Here is a 22,403-nt window from a genome sequence, read left to right as displayed (position 1 = left end):
TTCTCTGTCTTTGTAGATTTGCTTTTTCTGGATATTTCATATAAATGGAATGATAACAATGTGTGGTCCTTTTGCATCTGGCTCTTTTCACACTTAGCATAATGTTTTTCAAGTTCATCCAGGTTTCAGCATGAATCATAGTTCGGTAATTTATTGTTGAATAATACTTCATCGTATGGATGTATCACATTTTGTTGATCCATTAGCCAGTTGATGAACATTTTGATTGTTTCTACTTGTTGCCTATGTGAATAATGTTGCTATGACTGTTCACATAAAAGTCTGTGAACATATGTTTTCATTTCTCTTGGTTAATTATCTGTGAGTAGAATTGCTGGGCTACATGATAAATTTATCTTTAATTTTTAAGAAACTGCCAAACCGTTTTCCAGAGTAGCTACTTTATTCCCACCAGCAATGTGGGAATTTCTCCACATTTTCTCCACATCACTGTCAACACTTCTTACTTTCTTTTTAATTATATTTTAGTGAGTATGGAGTGATGTCTCATTGCAGTTTTAAAGTGCCTTTTCTTATGATGTTAAGCATCTTTTCATGTGCTTCTTGAAGACATTTGTATATCTCCTTTAGTGAAATTCAAATCTTTTACTTGTTTTTTAATTTTGCTATTTTTCCTATTATTGTCATGGGTCTGTATTTATTGTAGATACAAACCCTTTAGCAGATACATGATATGGAAATATAGTGTACAAGATTGCAGCTTATCTTTTTATTTTTTCTTAATACTGTCTTGAAGTGCAAAAGTGTTCAAATTTTTTGAAGTCCAGTTTTCAGGTTTTTTGTTTGTTTGTTTGTTTTGTTTTTGAGATGGAGTCTTGCTCTGTTGCCCAGGCTGGAATGCAGTGGTGCAATCTTGGCTCACTGCAAGCTCCGCCTCCCGGGTTCACGCCATTCTTCTGCCCCAGCCTTCTGAGTAGCTGGGACTATAGGTGCCCGCCACCATGCCCTGCTAATTTATTTTTTTATTTTTTTATTTTTTTGTATTTTTAGTAGAGATGGGGTTTCACTGTGTTAGCCAGGATGGTCTCAATCTCCTGACCTCGTGATCTGCCCGCCTCGGTCTCCCAAAGTACTGGGTTTACAGGCATGAGCCACCACACCCGGCCCAATTTTTAGGTTTTTTTAACGGATTTCATTTTTGATGTCATATCTAAGAACTCTGCCTAACCCAAGATCATGAGGATTTTCTCCTATGTTTACATTTAGGTGTGGGGTCCATTTCAAGTTAGTTTTTATGCGTAGTGTGATATAAGTATCTAAATTTATCTGTTTCCAGGTGTATATCCAACTGTTTTCGCATCATTTGTTGAAAAGGCTATCCTATCCTTTCCCCATTGAATTGGCTTAGCACATTTGTCCAAAAACAGTTTTTTTAGGTTCTCAACCCTATTCCATTGTTGCTTATGTCTATCTTTATGTCAGTAATAAAAGCTCATAAAACAGCTGAATGTCATCACTTTGGGAAGAACTGACTTGAGGCCTTGTACGTTAAATGTTAGCATTTCACTTTAATAATTAGAAGCAATCTGAATTCAACCTATATTTTTTTTCTCTTATGTAGAATGTTTAATAGAACTTGAACCAGTTTTGAGAACATTTGAAGAGATAACTTTTCTTGAAGCTGTTATTCAGCTAAAGAAAACAAAGGTAAATTGCCAAATGGAATGCTGGAAATTAGAAATTTAAACAACTATATATTATTCATGGAGTTTTTTAGTTAAGTGTAGTTTTTAATATATATACTTTTCACAGATATAAGCTACAGTTTTGGAGTGAGAAAATTTACCAGAGACTATCAATACTACTTTTCCTTTGTCACCAAAAGCTTTTCTATTTCATTCAAATGGCCACCTTCAGATTTTAAAGACATTTCCAGGACCAGGCGTGGTGACTCACACCTGTAATCCCAGCACTTTGGAAGGCCAAGGCGAGTGAATCACTTGAGCCCAGGAGTTTGAGACCAGCTGGGCCACATAGCAGGACCCTACCTTTATTTAAAATGTAAAAAAAGAAAAAAAAAAAAAAAGACATTTCCAGAACCCTTATATATCAGACGTAAATTTAAAAATGAATAATCACAGCCAGTTGTTTACAATGAATGCACTGAGCCATTAGAGGCATTTGTTTGTTTTTTAATGTACATTTATTTTCCTAAAGTTGTAATGCCTAGAGAATTATAGATGTCTGGGTTCTCGCACTTCTCTTTTAATTTAATGCACATTTTTTTCTGACATTCCTTGCCAAGTTTAACTGTAGAATTTTTATTATATTTGAGACCAAAGTGTGTTTGTTTTTTCATTTTTCCTCTCAAACACTTCATGTTTTATAGACCAACGTAGCAGTAACAGTTGATATGAATTACCTGGGAGAGCTGTGTTATTTACTCACTCTGATTCTTGTGGGTCGGAACAATTGAAGGGACTATTACTGCAGGGTTGTTTTTTTTTTTTTTCAATATTACTCAAAATTGTTTAAAAAGCAAAGCAACCACGGTTCATTAAGGCAAGTGCTAAACTATGCTTACTTTGCCCTAACGAACTGTGGTTTGTTAGGAGATGTGGGTTTCATTAAATTGTAGTTAATATACAATATAAAAACCAGCCGTTAGCCAAACTCGTGGGGTATGAACAAGCAAAATCTACAATTTTTATAACCAAGTGATATTGCTTGCCCCTTGTGGCTTGCTGGATCTAGTGACATAACCCTTGGTTTCAAAGGGAAATGCATAAAGGAAGGAACTAAAGAGGAACTGTGTTTTCGTTCTTTTAATAACTTGTCACTGGCTCCACCACTTCTGAGTAGGTAGTGTTTTCCAGAGGATACCAATTTCTCTATTCCTTAATAGAGTCAAAAATTTTTTTTAGTTTGTAAAGATGGGGTGTCCCTCTGTAACCCAGGCTGGAGTGCTGTGACAGGATCATAGCTCACTGCAACCTCGAAGTGCTGGGCTCAAGCAATCCTCCTACCTCAGCGTCTCCAGTAGCTTGAAACTACAGGCATGGGCTACCACACTCAGCTACTTTTTAAGTTGCCATATTTTTTCCACTTAGGATTGTTCTTTAAAAAAAAAAAAAAATCTTGTATCGATTCTGTGATACTTATAGGGCAAGAATATCATCTGATTTTTATAGATGAGATAACTAAGGTATAATAGTCTTCCCTTATCCATAGGAGATACATTCCAAGACCCCAGTAAATGCCTGAAACCATGGGTAACACTGAACCCTATGTATACTGTACATACATACCTATGACATAGACATATATACTTTTCCTATACATATATACCTATGATAAGGTTTAATTTATAAGATAGGCACAGTAATACATTAACAATAACTGACAATAAAATAGAACAATTCTAACAATATTCCAGCATCACTATTCTTGCACTTTGGGCCATTAGTACTAAGAGTTGATTAATTAGTAATGAGTTACTTGACCAGCCTAGGCAGTGTGGCAAAACCCCATCTCTACAAAAAATACAAAAAAAAAAAAAAAAGCTGGGTGTGGTGGCACATGCCTGTAGTCCTAGCTACTCAGGGCTGAGAAAGGAGGATCACTTGAACCCAGGAGGCAGAGGCTATAGTGAGCTGGCACTCCAGCCAGGGTGACAGAGTGAGACCCTGTCTCAAAAAAAAAAGAGTTCCTTGAGTACAAGCACTGTGATCCTGACAGTTGTTCTGATACTGACAGGGTGGTAGCTTATACAGCATGGATATGCTGGACAAAGGGATGATTCACATCCTGGGTGGAATGGAGCTGTAGGGTATGATGTTTCATCATACTACTTAGAACTGAATGTGATTTAAAACTTATGAGTTGTTTATTTCTAGAATTTTACATTTAATATTTCGAAACCACAGTTGAGCAGGGTAATAGAAACTGTGAAAAGTGAAACCAAGATAAGATGGGGACTACCGTATAGGGAAGTTAGTCACTTATGTACACCTCACACAGTAAGCTAATGTCAGGGCCAACAGTGGAACACAAATTAAATAAGATTCTTCATAAAGAAATTTCTGAGCTAGGTGTGATGGTACATGCCTATAGTCCCAGTTACTCTGAAAGCTGAAGCAGGAGGATCGCTTGAGCCCAGGAGTTCCAGTCCAACCTGGGCAACATACCAAGACCCTGTCTCTTAAGAAAACAAATTTCTGAAAGCCAAGATTAGTAGGGAAATTTGTTTTGAGTTTCCTACATTTTTTCAGCTCTTGGAAGCAGCTCCCATAATTTATGTTTTCCTAGGTAATTGGCTTCTATATCTTGAATAATAAACACTGAACAAAAATAGGTTTTTTTCAACTCATTTCTTCTTAGGGACTGATTCACTAGTTCACAAGTAATTTGAATTATCATAACTGATCATTTATGAAAAAGTGTTACTAATTCAAGGATATTGCATTATCAGAAATGTTTTGGCAAATTTTATAAGCACAGAAAAACCTTACATAACAGAGACAAAACCAAAAACTCATTTTAAAGGGTCATATAACAGTATATTTATAGATGTTTTTTGAACTGCTGTGTATAAAGCCCTGTGCTAGGTACATTATATACACAGATGAATAGGAGTAATTTCCTCCTGAAGTTCCTTAGCCATGTAAATGGAGCATGCAGTCATAAATGTGCATAATGGATGGCTGGGTGTGAATTCACCAGTTTCCAAATTCTGAAGAATAGTTGGCATTATGATGGTCTGGGGAAGAAAATGATTGATAGGTTTTTAAATCACTGAATAGTGATGGAAACTAATCCAAGTCTAGCTTATATAGACAGGAATAAATCACTTAATTTTAACACAAAAGAATAGTATTTAAGTAAATCATCTACTCAGCAGCTACCATTTATTGAATGCTTACAAGTAATGTTAGGGCCTTTTTGCATATATTACTTTTCATTTTCCTTACAGTAATCCTTCAAAATAGGTATTTTTATCTCCAGTGTACAGATAAGTAAACTGAGATTAAATCTAATGTCCCACATCAAACAGATGTGGGAATCTAAATCACATCTGATTGGCTCCATGGCCCTGCCATTCCATTATTGACACTCTACCTCCTTTACTTAGTCTAAGCCTCAATCTCTTAACTATAAAATGAAAATAATAATACTTACAGGCACAGTGCCTAAAATGTGGTAAATACTTTATTATAGATAGACATATAATCACACTCCCAAAAATTTATTAAGTACCTAGTTTATACCAGTTATTTCGTATTTATAAGCTCAATCTCTAGAACCATCCTGCATGTAGGTATTATTAGATTTTAAGGATGAAGCTCTGAGACACTGAGAGAAGGTAACCAATTAATATTAGGTAAGATTCAAAGTCTGTGTTTCTAAAGTTATTTCCCTTGTTCTACACTGTCTCTTCCTTCAGTTATATGTTATATTCCCAACTCTTTATATTTTCTTGCCATGTATTTTGCACAAACGTATAAAATGTGTTAATTACATTGTATTTTACTTCTATAATTTCCTAATCACCTCCAGTTAAAGTGTATATGCATTTATGTATTCATTCCAGTTACAGAGTGTTTCAAGTACCACTCACCTATGTGACAAGAAGAAAATGGAATTATCTCTAAACATACCTGTAAATCATGGTCCACAAGAGGTAAAAAAAAAAAAAAAAAAAGTTACATTAAACTCAAAATGTGAGAAGAATTTGAAAAAATCATTTGGTCTAAGCCGTGCTTTTATAGAAGGAAAACTAAAGCCCAGGTAGCTTTTAGGATTTGTTTGGTAGCTCATGGCAATCTCCAACTTGAAACCCAGCTCTACTGATTCTCAGTTCATTTTTCATCCCATCAAATCACAATTATTGCTTTTTTGTTTGGCATTGAGTTCTGTCGCTGTCATTGGTTTATACAATAAATGACGTCCCAGGGTAGTATGTAGGTAAATCATTGATTACAGTTTTAACACTATATTTATGCTACTTTGTTCTTACCTCTTATCATAATTAATGAGAGGCTAACATTGCTGCCCAAGAAGAAAGATTTATTTAGTAGCATTCAGTCAGACTTTTATTAGTCTGAATTAGTAATTTCTTTTAAGAATGTATATGTATGTTCATTTTACAGAATCAGAAAAGTAACATAGATTGAGCATCCCTAATCCAAAAATCCAAAGTGCTCTACAATCCAAAACTTTGAAGACCAACATGATGCCGCAAGTGGAAAATTCCACACTTGTGTTAGTCTGTTTAGTGTTGCTATAACGAAATACCTGAGACTAGGTAATTTATAAAGAAAAGAGGTTTATTTGGCTCACAATTCTGGTAGCCAGAAAGTTCGGGATTGGGCAGCTGAATCTGATGAGGGCCTTAGGCTATTTGCACTCATGTTGGAAAGTAGAAGGGAAGCAAGCTATGCAGAGAAATCACATGGTGAGACAGGATGCAGGAGAGTGAAAATGAGGAAGTCAGGGTCTTTAACAGCTTGCTCTCTCAGGAATCCATTCACCACTTATAGAATGGCACCAAGCTATTCATGAAGGATCTTCCCCCATGACCCAAACACCTCCCATTGAGCCTCACCTCCGAACACCACCACATTGGGGATCAAATTTCAACATGAGATTTAGTGGGGACAAATAAACCATATCAAACCATAGTAACATCTGACCTCATATGATGGGTTGCAGTCAAAACACTGTTTCACAGGTGGGCACAGTGGCTCAAGTCTGTAATCCCAAAACTTTGGGAGGCCAAGGTGGGTGGATCACTTGAGGTCAGGAGTTCGAGACCAGCTGGCCAACATGGCAAAACCCCATCTCTACTAAACATACTGGGCATGGTGGCCCATGCCTGTAATCCCAGCTACTCGGGGGGTTGAGGCAGGAGAATTATTTGAGCGAGCCAAGATTGCACCACTGCAGTCCACCCTGGGTGACTCCATCTCAAAAAAAAAAACTTTGTTTCAGGCACAAAATTATTTTAAAATATTGAATTAAGTTACCTTCAGGCTGTGTGTATAATGTATATATGAAACATAAATGAATTTTATATTTAGACTTGAGTCCCATCCCCAAGATATCTCATTATATATATACAAATATTCCAAAATCTGAAAAAAAGTCCAAAATTCCAAACACATCTGGTTCCAAGCATTTCAGATAAGGGATACTCAACCTGTAGTATCTTCAAAACTAACCTTAAAAATAGTACATCACTTTTTTAATCACTTGATGTACAGTATTTCATTTCATCCTTGAGCCCATTCGTGCATATTTTTAAATAGACAGTGCGGATAATACAGCCAAAAACCTGAGAGCCAGAGAGTTTAAATGCCTTACTGAAAGTTAGCTAGTAATTCCATGACAGAGCTAGGAGTAGAGTTCTCCATTACTTTTTCCATGGCTTCCTGTGCCTCCATGTGGAAGGAACCTGAGGTGCTGAGAACAGGCATTTCTAAATCTGTAGGAGACCAGACTTGCAGATACCAAATTTCTCATTCACTATTCTAGTTACTGGCCACAGCCTCTGAGATCATGTAGAAAATACTGAAAAAAATAATTATTCTGATGTCACATTATTCCCCTATTTCCCCCATTTGTGTTAATTAAGAAAATAAGTTTATCTTTGTTGGTTATTTTATAGATGTATGTGTTTCTTTAATTTTGTAAAGTATAATTTTTAGTACTTTTGTAGGCTGGGCACAATGGCTCACACCTGTAATCCCAGCACTTTATGTGGCCAAGGCTGGTGGATCACTTGATTGCAGGAGTTTGAGACCAACCTGGGCAACGTAGCAAAACCCCATTTCTACAAAGAATACAAAATTTAGCGTGGTGTGGTGGTGTGTACCTATAATCCCAGCTATTCAGGAGGCTAAGATGGGAGGTTCACCTGAGTTCAGGAGGGCAGGGCTGCAGTAAGCCTAGGTTGTGCCACTGCACTCCAGACTGGGCAACAGAGTGAGACCCTGCCTCAAAAAAAAAAAAAATTAGTAGTTTTTATCTTCATTTGTGATAAGCCACAAACAAGAACTATTTAGAAATTAAAGCTCTATAATTTTTATTAACCTAAACCCTTTATTTTCTATTTACTTTAGGAATCATGTGGATCCTCTCAGCTCCATGAAAATAGTGGTTCTCATGAAACTTCAAGGTCCCTGCCAGTTCCTCAAGACAATGATTTTTTATCTAGTATGTAAATTTTCCAATCATTATTTACTTGCAAGTCTTCCATTTTCTTTCAAGATCATATTTCTGGCAAGCAGTCATGATTTCTATGGAACTTTAATTTGCATTTATAACTCATGTTTTAAAGTGACAGAGTCTAAAGATATGAAAAAATAGTAGTGTGATATTCAACAAATACATTTAAGTTTTAAGGCATTATGTTTGGCCAGGCGCAGTGGTTCACACCTATAATCCCAGCATGTTGGGTGGCCAAGGTGGGCAGATCACCTGAGGTCAGGAGTTCGAGACCAAAATCCCATCTCTACTAAAAATACAAAAATTAGCCAATCATAGTGGTGGGTACCCATAGTCTCAGCTACTTCGGAGGCTGACACGGAAAGATTGCTTGAACCCGGGAGGGAGGTTGCAGTGAGCCGAGATTGCACCACCGCACTCCATCCTGGGTGACAGAGTAAGACTCTATGTCAAAAAATAAACTTTTAAAAAAAGGCATTATGTTAGACACTGCCAGAAAATGTCCACAAAAAAAATCTCTTATAAGAAAAAGAAGTGTTTCTAAATAACTATTATATGAGATGGAAAGTGATATAAGAGAGACATAGATCTAGAGCTATGGTAGTATGGGAAGAGTAACACTGTACAAAGGACTTGCACAACAACTTTGTGAGAGAAATGTCCTCATTTTACAGATTTAAGGACTCTGGATCACATAGCTAGTAGCTGGCACATCTCAGACTTTTGATAAATATTATCGTGTCACTCTACTGTACCATGTTGTCATCATGAAATTATTTCTGGCTGAAGGCTGGATCTGTAATAACAAAGGATAGGAATTCCAGGGAAAAGGAACAACATACAGGTACAGAAGCAAGAACATACAGAGAACAGTGAGTAATTTGGTTTAGCTAGTAAAGAAGATGAATGAAAGAAGATAAAAGCTAAGTAGATTGGAGTCATATCATCAGGAATTCTAACCTTCAGCTAAACTATTTGGACTTTTTTACTTGAGTAGGAAGCAACTATTGCAATTTTTTGAGCAAGGCAGTGACATAAAATTTTTTACTTTGGGAAGATTCATTCTGGCTGGAATGTGTAGGATATTTTGAAAGGAAAAGGAAACTTGAGATGGCGAGATCAGTTAGGAGACTATTACTGTAGTACCCATGAGAGATTATTAAGAACCGATAGAGTGAAAGAAAGGAGGAGTGGTATATGAGATGTTATAGACAACTAGATGATAGGACTTTGTAACTTTTCACTTATAGGAGCGATGAGAGAAAAAAGCGGTAAAGCCAAATAAATTGTTAAGCCTAGGGACTGGGAGAATGTTGGTGCCATTAAAAGAAATAGAAGTTAAAACAGGTTGCGTGCGGTGGCTCACACATGTAATCCCAGAATTTTGCAAGGCCAAGGTGGGCAAATCACTTGAGGCCAGGAGTTCAAGACCAGCCTGGCCAACATGGCAAAACCCCATCTCTACTAAAAATACAAAAAAATTAGTGGGTATGATGGTGCACACCTGTAATCCCAGCTCCTCGGGAGGCTGAGGCACAAGAAATGCTTGAACCCAGGAGGCAGGGGTTGCACTGAGCTGAGATTGCGCCACTGCACTCCAGCCTGAGTGACAGAGCAAGACTCTGTCTCAATTAAAAAAAAAGAAGAAGAAGAAGTTAAAACAAGTTTTAGAGTTAAGAAACATTACACTTTCAATGTTTTTTGTTTTTTGTTTTTAATTTGAGGTACTAGGAGCACACAAAGGGTTGATGTCCAGAGGGCTTTTGAAAATATAAGATTAAGGTTCACAGCTGGGTGTGTTGGCTCACAACTGTAATCCTAGAACTTTGGTAGGCTGAGACAGGCGGATCACCTGAGGTCAGGAGTTCGAGACCAGCCTGGCCAACATGGTGAAATCCCATCTCTACTAAAAATACAGAAATTAGCCAGTTGTGGTAGCATGGAACTGTAATCCCAGCTACTTGAGAGGCTGAGGCAGGAGAATCTCTTGAACCTGGGAGGTGGAGGTTGCAGTGAGCTGAGATCGCAACCATTGCACTCCAGCCTGGGTGACAAACTCCAAAAAATAAAAAATGGGGGGGGGGAGGGAGGGAGGGAGGGAGGGATGGAAGGAAGGAGGGAAGGAAGGAAGGAAGGAAGGAGGGAGGGAGGGAGGGAGGGAAGGAAGGAAGGAGGGAGGGAGGGAGGGAGGGAAGGAAGGGAGGAAGGAAAAGAAAGAATATATAAGGCAAAAGTTCAATGAAGACAGAAAATGTAATTGTGTGGATTGGGGAATAGAGGGGATGATTAAGTCCCTGAGGCTGAGTGGGATTCCCAGAAGAGAAAGTAGAAAGACAGACATCATATATAGATTTAGAGAACATACTTAAACTTCAGAAGGAGTAAGACGACACAGGAAAAATATGGGACTTTGTGAAGAAGTAAAATTCTATGATTTATAATTTACATAGGACAGACAATTGCTGACAGAAATTGTAGTGAAAGCATTCCATATAAACCCTTTTTTGTTTTAAGAAATATCTACTTGCAGAATTAGGTTTCTGAACTAGCCTTAATATTAGTGGAAACTAAAGACATTGGAGCCTACCTTCTGTCTGCTCAGATGTTGACATGTTAGCCAATAGGAACTTGTAAGGCGTATTCCACCTCTAATGAAGATGTTGTATTTTGTAGGAAAAACTCAACACTGTTCTTTTATGATGCTGCATCGCTGTCCTGGAAATCACAGTTGGGACAGCACCATTTCTGCGTCTCAAAGGGCTGCATTCTGTGATCACAAGACCACTCCATGCTCTTCAGCAACAATAAATCCACTCTCAACTGCAGGAAACTCAGGTAAATATTTACTGTGAAACACCTTGTAAGTGATGCCATTTAGCTTACATATTTATGTTCAGTGGGTTTACCATACAGTGAGATTTATTTGTCTTTATTTCCTCAATATGATAAATACATACCTTCTTAAGTAGGAAAACAAATCCCAGGAGATGGGAATGATGACATGGCCCACATGGTGTTCTGTGAACATCTAAATAGGGAGGCAGTACTAAGAGGAGGTATTAACATATTACTAATTAACAAATTTGCAGGTATCTTTTATATTTGAAACAAAATGGACATTAAACAAAACTGAACAAATCCTAGAAGATGGGAATGACGACATAAAGTGGTTTTTGCCCCAAGATTTATACCATATAAAAAGGCAGTGCCTTTTCTGGGGAGTGAGGGGGAGATAGCCCAAATCTCTGAGTGTTTCCTGAAAAATGATAGCATTACCCCAAATACTGGTGTTCCATATTGGCACAATCATAGGAAAATTAGGTTTTATGCTTTATTGATTTTTCATGGAATTTTACTTATTGCTATGTATCTGTCCTCACCTTTTAAATATTCATTCCTTGCTCTTTTTCAGAACGTCTGCAGCCTGGTATCGCCCAGCAGTGGATCCAGAGCAAAAGGGAAGACATTGTGAACCAAATGACAGAAGCCTGCCTTAACCAGTCGCTAGATGCCCTTCTGTCCAGGGACTTGATCATGAAAGAGGACTATGAACTTATTAGTACCAAGCCTACAAGGACCTCAAAAGTCAGACAATTACTAGACACTACTGACATCCAAGGAGAAGAATTTGCCAAAGTTATAGTTCAAAAGTTGAAAGATAATAAACAAATGGGTCTTCAGCCTTACCCGGAAATACTTGTGGTTTCTAGATCACCATCTTTAAATTTACTTCAAAATAAAAGCGTGTAAGTGACTGTTTTTCAAGAAGAAAAGTCGTTTTATAAAAGGATATTTATATCTCTGTTGCTTTGACTTTTTTTTTAATATAAAATCCGTGAGTATTAAAAGCTTTATTGAAAGTTCTTCTTTGGGTAAATATTAGTCTCCCTCCATGACACTGCAGTATTTTTTATTAATTAATACAAGTAAAAAGTTTGAATTTTGCTACATAGTTCAATTTTTTATGTCTCTTGTTAACAGAAACCACTTTTAAAGGGTAATAATTATTATTCTTTTTCATAACAGTGCCTTAAGGTATGATGTATTTCTGATAGAAGCCATTTTCACATTCATGTTCTTCGTGGATTATTTGTTACTCGTCTAAGATGCAATTTGATTTTATGAAGTATATACCGTTTTACCCACCAGAAACAGTACAGAATCTCTGCCCTAAAATCCCAGGCTTAATTGCTCTACAAAGGCTTATTAATTTAAAACTCCATTAATAGGATTACATTTTAAAGTTTTATTTATAAATTCCCTTTAAAAAAGATATTTCAAAGGTAAAACAATACAATATAAAGAAAAAATAAATATATTAATACCGGCTGTCTGTCTCCATTTTTAACCTCAGCCTTCCCTACTGTCACCAACAACCAAGCTAAATAAAGTTAACAGCCTGATGTTTATCCTTCTGTCCCTTTCTTCCTGCTTATATTTAGAACATATGCTCATTTGGGAAAGGATCTTTTCTGCATATTATTATTATAATAATACATCATACTGCAACCTGCTTTTTGCATTTAATAGTACAGCCTTCCAGATCAGATATGGCTCTAACTTACTCTTTTTACTTGCTGCCTAATACCCACACTGTTTTTATTTTCTTAACTTGTCCGTATCAAATTTAGCCCAAACAATAAAAGTACAGTGTGAGCACTTTTTTGGTTAATGGGTTATATTACTATATGAGAACTTACAAGGAATAATAGCCGTTATCTGAAACCGCATAGCAAAGTCAGCAGAAAGTGAGATACAGAGTAAATTTGAAAAGATGAACTTTCAAGAAGCAACAGACCCAAACCTGAAAAAAGTTTGAATAAAAGAAATTAGATGGCATTGAGGCAATTAAATATTTTATTAGAAATATAAGTATTTTAATCTACATTTTAGCGCTTGACATTAACTTGTAGCTCTTACTGTGCCTTTCAGAAATATGGAAATCTATTAATTTCCATATTTGGAAATTAAATGAAAACTGAACACATGAGTTATCTATTAAATTTTAAAAAGCATTAAGATACAAATTTTATTTGTGAAGTAAAAAATAGAGATAAAAATTCTTTTACAAGCTTTCCCTTTTCTCTATACATACTCTAAAAAGAAATTATTTTGAATATCGATGGCCTCAAATTGACTTTTATACTGATTTCATGAGGTATATCTGGATTGATAAAATGAACTTTGCCCTGTTTTTTATTCTCTGCAAAGATCTAAAAACTCATAGTCTGTGTGCTTTATGGCTATGTGCTTATAGCCACTTTCTCCCACACTTTACTGTATGGAAGACACACGTGTAGTCATCCATCATCACAGCTATGCAAACTTTTTCTGCATAAATAATAACATGTTAATAAGAAGATGTCAGGGATTAAGATGAATCTGCAATGAGCTCTCATCATCTCTTCACGGGATTGTTACAATCTCAGCAGTTGGTTTTTATTATAACCCCTATTTAGTAACTGCTACTTAGGGGAAGATGAGACAGATTATGCTGAGTATGACTAGTTAGTGTACAACAGGGTCTGGCATAGAGTAGGCACTTTCTGAATAACTCTTTAATGAATAGTGTAATGGAATGAAAAAACAGAGAAGGGGAGATGTTTCCTTTAAATCTTATTTCCCAAAATGTAGTGCAAGCACAGCTAGTAGTAAGTGGGATTATTTTAGGTCATATGTAGGCTTACCACAAAATGGCATCTGAGTCACTTAGTAAAGGACATTCTTTTCCATTCTTTTTTGAGCCTTATAATTAAATAAAGGAGAATATCTCAATTTTTGTGCTAACATCTTTTTATCCCTCTTGTTAACAAAATGAGAATAGGCTTTAGGCTCAGAACTTCAGAAACAATATTAGCAAGAATTTTATGGGTTTTTTATTACATTCTATTTGAAATTTATACTTCTACATATGACAAGTAATAGTTTTCTGTTTTTACTAAAGTTTTATTTCATAATATTTAAATAAAGACAATTTAAGTACTATTAAGTAAATTATAATGCAGATAGGACGTGAATGTGCCAACAATCATAGAAGTAGTAAGAAAATGACAGATTAAAATTCAGTCGCTCCAGGAAGGGACCTAGTAATTTATTTTTTAACTAGCTAGTATTAGATAATGCTAGAGGTGTCATTCCTTGCAGTGGATTTTAAGACAGTGCTACCCAGAAGTACAGTCCACAGACTGGCTACATTTAGCATCACCCGTAGCATGTTAGAAATGAAACTTCATGACTCCTATCTCAGACCGACTGAATCAATCTCTGGGGGTGAGGTCTAGGAATCTGTTTTAACAAACTCTCCAAGCGATTTTTACTCATGGTAAAGTTGAAGACCCTTTATTTTAAGAAATACTATAGATTTGTACATAAAATAATTTCTCTCTAGGTTCACAGATGTGTTTTCATGAAGTCTGATAGCCACATGCCTTCAGAATGTACACGCTGAGATGATGTTTGATTACAAAATTTTACTTTTGTTTTGCATCCAATTTGAATTCCCAAAACAATTTTAACATGCTTTGAATTCTGGAAAGATAGCTTCACTTAAACATGAAAATCATGGCCAAGCGCAGTGGCTCACGCCTGCAATCCCAGCACTTTGGGAGGCGGAGGCGGATGGATCACAAGGTCGGGAGATCGAGACCACGCTGACAAACACGGTGAAACCCCGTCTCTACTAAAAAATACAAAAAATTAGCCGGGCATGGTGGCGGGTGCCTGTAGTCCCAGCTACTCGGGAGGCTGAGGCAGGAGAATGGCGTGAACCCGGGAGGCGGAGCTTGCAGTGAGCGGAGATCACGCCACTGCACTCCAGCCTGGGCGACAGAGCGAGACTCCGTCTCAAAAAAACAAAAACAAAAACAAAAACAAACCATGAAAATCAGATCACTATATTAGAATCTACAACTCGGTTCTTTAGGGAAGAACTTCAGAAGGGGCAAATGCTTGAATTATGACAGCAGTAGAGCTGAGCTGATATAAGAGGATCAATACAAGAAGCGAGACTAAATTATGCTGAAAGTCATACTAAAGAAATTTGCATAACTATGAAAGATTTGGATGTTGCAGCAGTTGTGTCAAGCCGTGGGGGCTGTTTTTTATTTCTCTCTACCATTAATCTGCCTACCCTCAGCCCCTTCAAATACTTAATTTATGAAGAAAAAAATATGGCCAACTGGGAGAGAAGGAAAATCAGTAAACGTTCATATTTAGCCATTCTCACAAACATGTTTCGGCCAGGCGCGGTGGCTCACGCCTGTAATCTAAGCACTTTGGGAGGCCGAGGCGGGTGGATCACCTGAGGGCAGGAATTCGAGACCAGCCTGGCCAACATGGCGAAACCCCGTCTCTACTAAAAATACAAAAATTAGCTGGCAGAGGCCTGTAATCCCAGCTACTTGGGAGGCTGAGGAAGGACAATCACTTGAACCTCAGAGGCAGAGGTTGTAGTGAGCTGTGATTGCACCATTGCACTCTAGCCTAGGAGACGAGCGAAATTCCATCTCATCAACAACAACAACAAAAGTAATGTGTTTCTTCAAAATTGTGCCTCCCATCTCCCACACAGCCTAGTTCTCAAATTACCTGTTGCTTTTTCTCTCTCCACTGGATCATTTCTTTTCAAACACCCAGATTTCCTTTAAAAACAAAATTTCTTTACTTACCCTATCTATCCTTTTTCATTCTTTTCAAGGAGTTTATTCTACATTACCTCTATTTTGTTACCTATTTCTTTGTTTAAAATTTGATGTCATGTAATTAACGAATGGGTTGAAAGGAACAAGTGTGCATCTGATGCTTCAAAATCCTCTACCCGAAAGATGTTAATAGACGTTTATCTCATGAGTAAACACTTCCATACATAAAGGGGGAAGCTTATTAGTACTATCCATACTTCTTTTTTTTTTTTTGAGATAGAGTCTCACTCTGTCACCCAGGCTGAAGTGCAGTGTTACTATCTCAGCTCACTGCAACCTCTGCCCCTCCAGGATTCAAGCGATTCTTCTGCCTCAGTCTCCCGAGTAGCTGGGATTACAGGTGCCTGCCACCACTCCCAGCTAATTTTTGTATTTTTGGTAGAGACGGGGTTTCACCATCTCGGCCAGGCCGGTCTTGAACTCCTGACCTCGTGATCCACCTGCCTCAGCTTCCCAAAGTGCTGGGATTACAGGTGTGAGCCACCGCGCCTGGCCAGTACTATCCATACTTTCATACACTGATTTAAAAATTGATTTCCAGCCAGGCACAGTGGCTCACGCCTGTAATCCTAGCACTTTGGGAGGCCGAGGCAGCTGGATCACGAGGTCAGGAGGTCGAGACTATCCTGGCCAACATGGCGAAACCCCGTCTCTACCAAAAATACAAAAATTAGCCGGGCCTGGTGGCATGCGCCTGTAGTCCCAGCTACTCAGGAGGCTGAGGCAGAAGAATCTCTTGAACCCAGGAGGCAGAGGTTGCAGTGAGCCGAGATCGCGCCACTGCACTCCAGCCTGGGCAACAGAGCGCGATTCCATCTCAAAATAAATAAATAAATAAATAATAAAAATAAAAATGGATTTCCCTGTAGTATGTATCAACTCGTCCTGATTCCAAACCTTAGAATATTTTATAGGGTAAATCTAATCCCTCTTCTATGACAGTATCTTATATATTTCCAAGGAGTTCTTTTATTTCTGGTGATTTTTTTTTTTTCTGCTTCAGAAGAATTCCTACTTTCTTCAGTGGTTATTTAAGAGGCATGGTCTATATTCCTCTCAAAGTATGGTAGCCACAACTAAACACGGTGCTCCTACTCAGGTCTTGCCAGCACAGTTAGGATATCTGCTCCGTTATACTTAAATAAAATGCTAACGGACCATTTTATAGTAGTCACATGTTATTGTCAAATTAATATTTAACTACCAGCTAACAAATTCTTCATCTGTACACCTGTGTTGTTTTGCCTTATTTCTCCACTTTTCAAAGAGGTAAATTGAATTTTTAGGCTCATATATAACAATTTGCCTTTATCTCTTTTTTTTTTTTTTTTTTTTTTTTTTTTTTTTTGAGATGGAGTCTCGCTCTGTCACCAGGCTGGAGTGCAGTGGCACGAACTCAGCTCACTGCAACCTCAGCCTCCTGGGTTCAAGTGATTCTCCTGCCTCAGCCTCCCAAGTAGCTGGGATTACAGACAGGTGCCACCACGTCCAGCTAATTTTTGTATTTTTAGTAGAGATGGGGTTTCACCATGTTGGCCAGGATGGTCTCGATCTCTTGACCTCATGATCCTCCCTCCTCGGCCTCCCAAAGTGCAAAGTGCTGGGATTACAGACGTGAGCCACAGTGCCTGGCCTCTTTTTTTCTAATTCATCCCTAGTTCCAGTCATTCAATACATTTTTTTATCCCTAAATCTGGAATCTTCCAGCTTGTCATCCACAAATTTGACAAACTTGCTTTTTATAGTTTCATCCAGGTTACTAATTAAAAATGTCGATTGTGCTGAGCCATCCAAGCATGAAGTTTGCAAAATACCACAAGCCTTCTTCCCTTCAACTTGACAAAGCTCATAACTATTTAAGTACAATCATTAATCACTAATGAATATAATTGGAATATTTTAAAGTGGTTCCTTTTTTAACATAAAAAATATGGAATCTACAAATTTAGCCTACATGGTCTCTATTTCTGGGCAGTTTTGAACACAAAGAATTGGCTTGTGTTTTCATTGACAATGTGTGTTTCAATGTAAATCCACTTTTTTGCTACAAGTACATTCAATTATTAAAATGGGGAATGCCTCTTCTCTTAAAATATTAAATGGGCATTGTTCAGGCTCTGCTTATAAAATCTGGTGCAAGACACTCTCTGCCTACCAAAATCCCATGATTTAGGATGCCAACCACATAAAGAACCTCCAAATTCAACATCTGAAAAAAAAAATACTAAGAAAATGAAAGACTAGACAGAAGATAATTTTAAAATATTTATATAATAACGTTAGAGAGACTTGAGAAAGTTGTCTTCAAAACTAGAAGAAATTATTAAAAAATAGGAACTAATGATCTAGAAACATTTAAACTATTATTCTCATAACAATAACACAGAACCCGTCTATTCTTGAAAACTGTCCTTTTTCTCACCAGGACTCCTAACCTGGGAGTTTGTTAGGGTAGATAACCAGTCCAAGTCTCTACCTTCCAAATCTTTGGTTGATTCCTTTTTGGATGTATTTAGCAACCCTGAGCAAACAAGGAAGCTACCAACAAAATAACTGAAAGTACTTTTCATTGCTAGTTTGAAGTCTCCTCCCCTCACTAAACACATGTTGCTGAGCTTTTGCCTTGTCACTTCTTCCTTCCCACTGTGACTGATGAACTCCTCATCATACTAAGAGATGCTTAGGGCTGGCAGGGTGCCCATCACCTTTGTTTCCACCAGTGCCCGTTAGTGGAATGGTACAAAGTCTAAAGGGGCAAGAAAAAAATGTTTTGAAAAATTAACTCTTTAGTGTTTTGGGCACAGCCTGATCACAAACACATGAGATATATTTCGCATAGGCCTCCCGACAAAGTTAAAAGGACTCAAAATTCTGAATTAATTTTGATCCCAGGGGAGAGTTAATAGTTTTAGAATTTTAAGCTCATTAATCTAACTGAATTCATTCTAAGGAATATGGAAACTAGTACTGGGAACCTGGGCCCAAGAAAATGTTTTAACTTTAATTATTTTTAAATTAGAAGAAAAAAATGGATATGTAACAATGAACAGTTTAGATTACATATATCTTTATAATAATGCAATTGTAAAAAAAATTTTTAATATCTTTTATAGAGGACAGAGCTCACAAAAGCATAAGTGCCTATGTCAGAGGTGTGTGAACCAGAGCAACTCCATTTTGAATAGGGGCTGAGTGAAATAAGGCTGAACACTACTGGGCTACATTCCCAGGAGGTTAGGCATTCTTAGTCAGGGTGAGACAGGAGGTTGGCACAAGATACAGCTCATAAAAACCCTACTGATAAAACAGGATGCGGTAAAGAAGCCAGCCACAACCAAGATGGTGACAAAAGCGACCTCTGGTCATCTTCACTGCTCATTATATGCTAATTATAATATAATTATAATGCATTAGCATGCTGAGAGATACTCCCACCAGGGCCATGACAATTTACAAATGCCACAGCAACCTAGGGAAGTTACCTCATATGGTCTAAAAGGGAGAGGAATCCTCAGTTCTGGGAATTGCCCACCCCTTTCCTGGAAAACTCATGAATAATCCACTTCTTATTTAGCATATAATAAAGAAATAACTATAAGTATACTCAGTTGAGCAGCCCATGCCACTGCTCTGTCTATACAGTAGCCATTTTTTACTCCTTTATCTTCTTAATAAACTTGCTTTCACTTTATGGACTCACCCTGAATTTTTTTTTTTTTTTTTTTTTTTTTTTTTGCACAAAGTTCAAGAACCTCTCTTGGGGTCTGGATAAGGACACCTTTCCAGTAACACCTAGGGCCCATGAATGCCCTCATGCAGCTCTGACTGTGAAGTGGCTTACCTGATGGTAGTCTGAAAAGTTTGCTTGAGACTGTAGCCACTGTGAAAGTTGACCTTACAAACTGGGTCATTCTTGTCACACCCAACTAAAACAGAGTCAAGAGTAGCAGTCAGGGCACATACCATTGCTCCAAGAATGTAATTCTCTGCAAGCTTGGCTGCTGAGACTGCCTGCTGTAACCTGAAACCAGTTTTATCTAAAGGCTACTGAAACAATCTGCTGCACCTCTAAGACTAGTTTTACCCACTACCATCACTCACTAAAACGCTTGCCAGCTCCCCAAAACCTTACCTGAGTCAATGAACTTTCTTGAGTAGTGGTATGTAATATTTCTCCTTTTTATAAATGCTCTAACCTTCTCTTTGTTCTTTAGATATACCAAAGACAGGACTAATCAGACACGGTACTCCAGAGGTGCTAGGATAGGGGGCAAAGGGCAGGGAAACTGAATAGTGGCAGATTAGGCTTGTCATTGTCAGGAAGGACCAGTGGCCCACAACACTAGCGTGTAGAGGAAAAAGCAAGTGGAAACACAATGAATACTGCAGGTTAAAGGTGTGGCCCTCAGAGCTTGAGCATTTTCCCCTTTCCACTTGCCAAGACCCCGAAAAAAGGCTGAGATTCAGACTTCCCACCAACCATTTCAGGTTAGAGCCTGGGCCACATTCAATTTAACTTAGAAACATAAATAAATCTGTCTTGTTCCTGAGTGTTATAGGCAAAATCATGCCTGATATATTGACTGGTATGGTCTTTTTTATTACTATTGTTGCTTTAGGTTGTGTATTGACTGATTGCCCCCAAAATGATCTGTTGAAGTCCTAATCCCCAGAATCTGTGAGTGTGACTTATTTGGAAAGTGGGTTTTCACAAATGTCATTAAATTAAAGATCTCAAGATGAGGCCATCCTGGATTAATTGGGTGTGCCATAAATCCAGTGACATGTGTCCTTATAAGAAGAGGGCTGGGCATGGTGGCTCACGCCTGTAATCCCAGCACTTTGGGAGACCGATGCAGGCAGGTCACTTGAGGCCAGGAGTTTGAGACCAGACTGGCCAACATGGAGAAACCCCATCTCTACTAAAAATACAAAAATTAGCTGGGTATGGTGGTGGGCATCTGTAGTCTCAGCTACTTGGAGGCTGAGGCAGGAGAATTGCTTGAACCCAGAAGGCAGAGGCTGCAGTGAGTTGAGATCATGCCACTGCACTCCAGTCTGGGCAACAGAGTGAGACACTGTCTCGAAAAAAAGAAAGAAAAGAAAAAAAAGAAAGAAAGGAGAGAAGACACAGACAAAAGAAAAGGCCATGGAAGGCAGAGGAAGGGATAGGAGTGGCACAGCCACATGCCAAAGAATGCCTGGAATCATCCAAAGCTGGAAAAGTCAAGGGCAAAGGACTTTTACACCCCTAGCCTTCAGAGGGCGTGTGGCCCTGCCAACACCTTGATTTTGGACTCCTGACCTCCAGAACTGTGAGAGAATAAATTTCTATTGTTTTAGGCATCAAGTTTATGGTAATATGTTAATGGTAGTCTTAGGACACTAAGATACTTCATTTTTAAAAATATACTTTATTTTTTATAGTAGTTCATGATTTCTTGAAAGATTGAAAAGCTGGTGTAGAAAGTTCCTATATACCCTGCACCCAGTTTCCCCTACTATTAACATCTTCCATGAGTATAGTGTAGTTGTTAAAATTAATGAACTAATATTGATAATATAAAAGAAAAATAAAATCTCAGGACCCTCTAAATTTATCATGCCAAGGGGGAAATTAAGCTCTGGAGACTGAGTCATGAAGCATGCTTGCAATTAGATTATAGATTAACTCTCTTCCTCATTGTTCTTGTTCTGTAAATGACTAGAAGAGACCAGAGACCAGACCTTTATCCACTTACAATTACTCATCTTTGTTATAGAGTAACTGCCTCCTTTATTGTTCAATACCTAACTCAGACCAGATGGTGCAAAAGACCCGATAACTATTAGAATCTCAGTGTGAAATGCTAAATATACCTCTGAAAATAGGTAATTGGAAATCTAAGCTGTTGGAACTCTAAATTACTTTGAACCTTAAAGAAATGTGAGGTTATGGGGCCTGAGTCACGTGACAGGCAGCTCTAACCTTTCTTGCTCTGATTATAGATTAGCCTTCCTCACCTCCATTGTTTTCTAAAATGTTATATATTACTAAAGGGCACTAGGGAAGACCCCTTCCCGCTTCCCTGTTGATCTTTATTATAGATTAACTTCCTTTTATCTTTCTCACAAAAAGGCTTTATGGTTATCACATTGTCTTCAGATGGAATATTAAATATACTCTTTTAAATTGGAAAGGAAATGAAAACATGCTGTATGGAAAACAAAATGAACTATAACTAATTAAATGTTTATAACTCATAAAGCAGCCTTGTATAGAAAATGTTATATATAATCCTACTCTATTTTCTGCCTATATATGCAAGAACTTTTAACTTCAGAGCATTGACACCATTTCTCTGGAGTCTGTGTCTTTTAAATAGCCGCTCCCAGCTTTTCACTTTAATAAACTCTTTATTACTGGATTCTGATCCATTCGATTGTTTCAGCTTGACATGCCTTTCCTGAAAAAAAATACCACCTCAACAAATCAGATCATTGTGACTCTACATTAAGCCTAACATAGAAAGATGC

The 22,403-nt window shown here is 37.7% G+C and overlaps 1 protein-coding gene and 1 long non-coding RNA gene across 7 annotated transcripts in view; one reads left to right on the top strand and one right to left on the bottom strand.

The window, feature by feature from the left end:
• Positions 1-11,940, bottom strand: part of LOC105497285 (uncharacterized) — a 29,978-nt gene extending 18,038 nt beyond the window's left edge. For 2 of the 6 annotated variants that reach the window (XR_011606386.1, XR_011606390.1), the window contains exons 1-3: positions 11,568-11,701; positions 11,145-11,215; positions 10,775-11,007 (exon numbers count right to left, since the gene is read on the bottom strand). This is a non-coding gene — a long non-coding RNA (uncharacterized lncRNA). Of the gene's footprint in view, positions 1-3,084; positions 4,721-7,876; positions 7,953-8,171; positions 8,984-10,774; positions 11,008-11,144; positions 11,216-11,567; positions 11,702-11,874 lie in introns of those variants that run through there. The other 4 variants (XR_011606389.1, XR_011606388.1, XR_011606387.1 and 1 more) reach the window with 4 other exon arrangements.
• LOC105497286 (receptor interacting serine/threonine kinase 2) overlaps positions 1-12,598 on the top strand; it is a 37,174-nt gene extending 24,576 nt beyond the window's left edge. Inside the window, exons 7-11 of the mRNA XM_011768294.3 lie at positions 1,583-1,668; positions 5,552-5,641; positions 8,082-8,175; positions 10,861-11,022; positions 11,600-12,598. Of these exons, the coding sequence (XP_011766596.1) occupies positions 1,583-1,668; positions 5,552-5,641; positions 8,082-8,175; positions 10,861-11,022; positions 11,600-11,937 (770 nt within the window). The 3' untranslated portion in view covers positions 11,938-12,598. The remainder of the gene's footprint in view (positions 1-1,582; positions 1,669-5,551; positions 5,642-8,081; positions 8,176-10,860; positions 11,023-11,599) is intronic.
• Positions 12,599-22,403: the final 9,805 nt, after the last annotated feature.

The sequence above is a fragment of the Macaca nemestrina genome, chromosome 8 (assembly GCF_043159975.1).
Source record: "Macaca nemestrina isolate mMacNem1 chromosome 8, mMacNem.hap1, whole genome shotgun sequence".
Taxonomy (NCBI): Eukaryota; Metazoa; Chordata; class Mammalia; order Primates; family Cercopithecidae; genus Macaca; species Macaca nemestrina.
The sequence above is the reverse complement of the archived record's forward strand: the minus strand, read 5'-3'. Positions and strand labels throughout refer to the sequence as shown.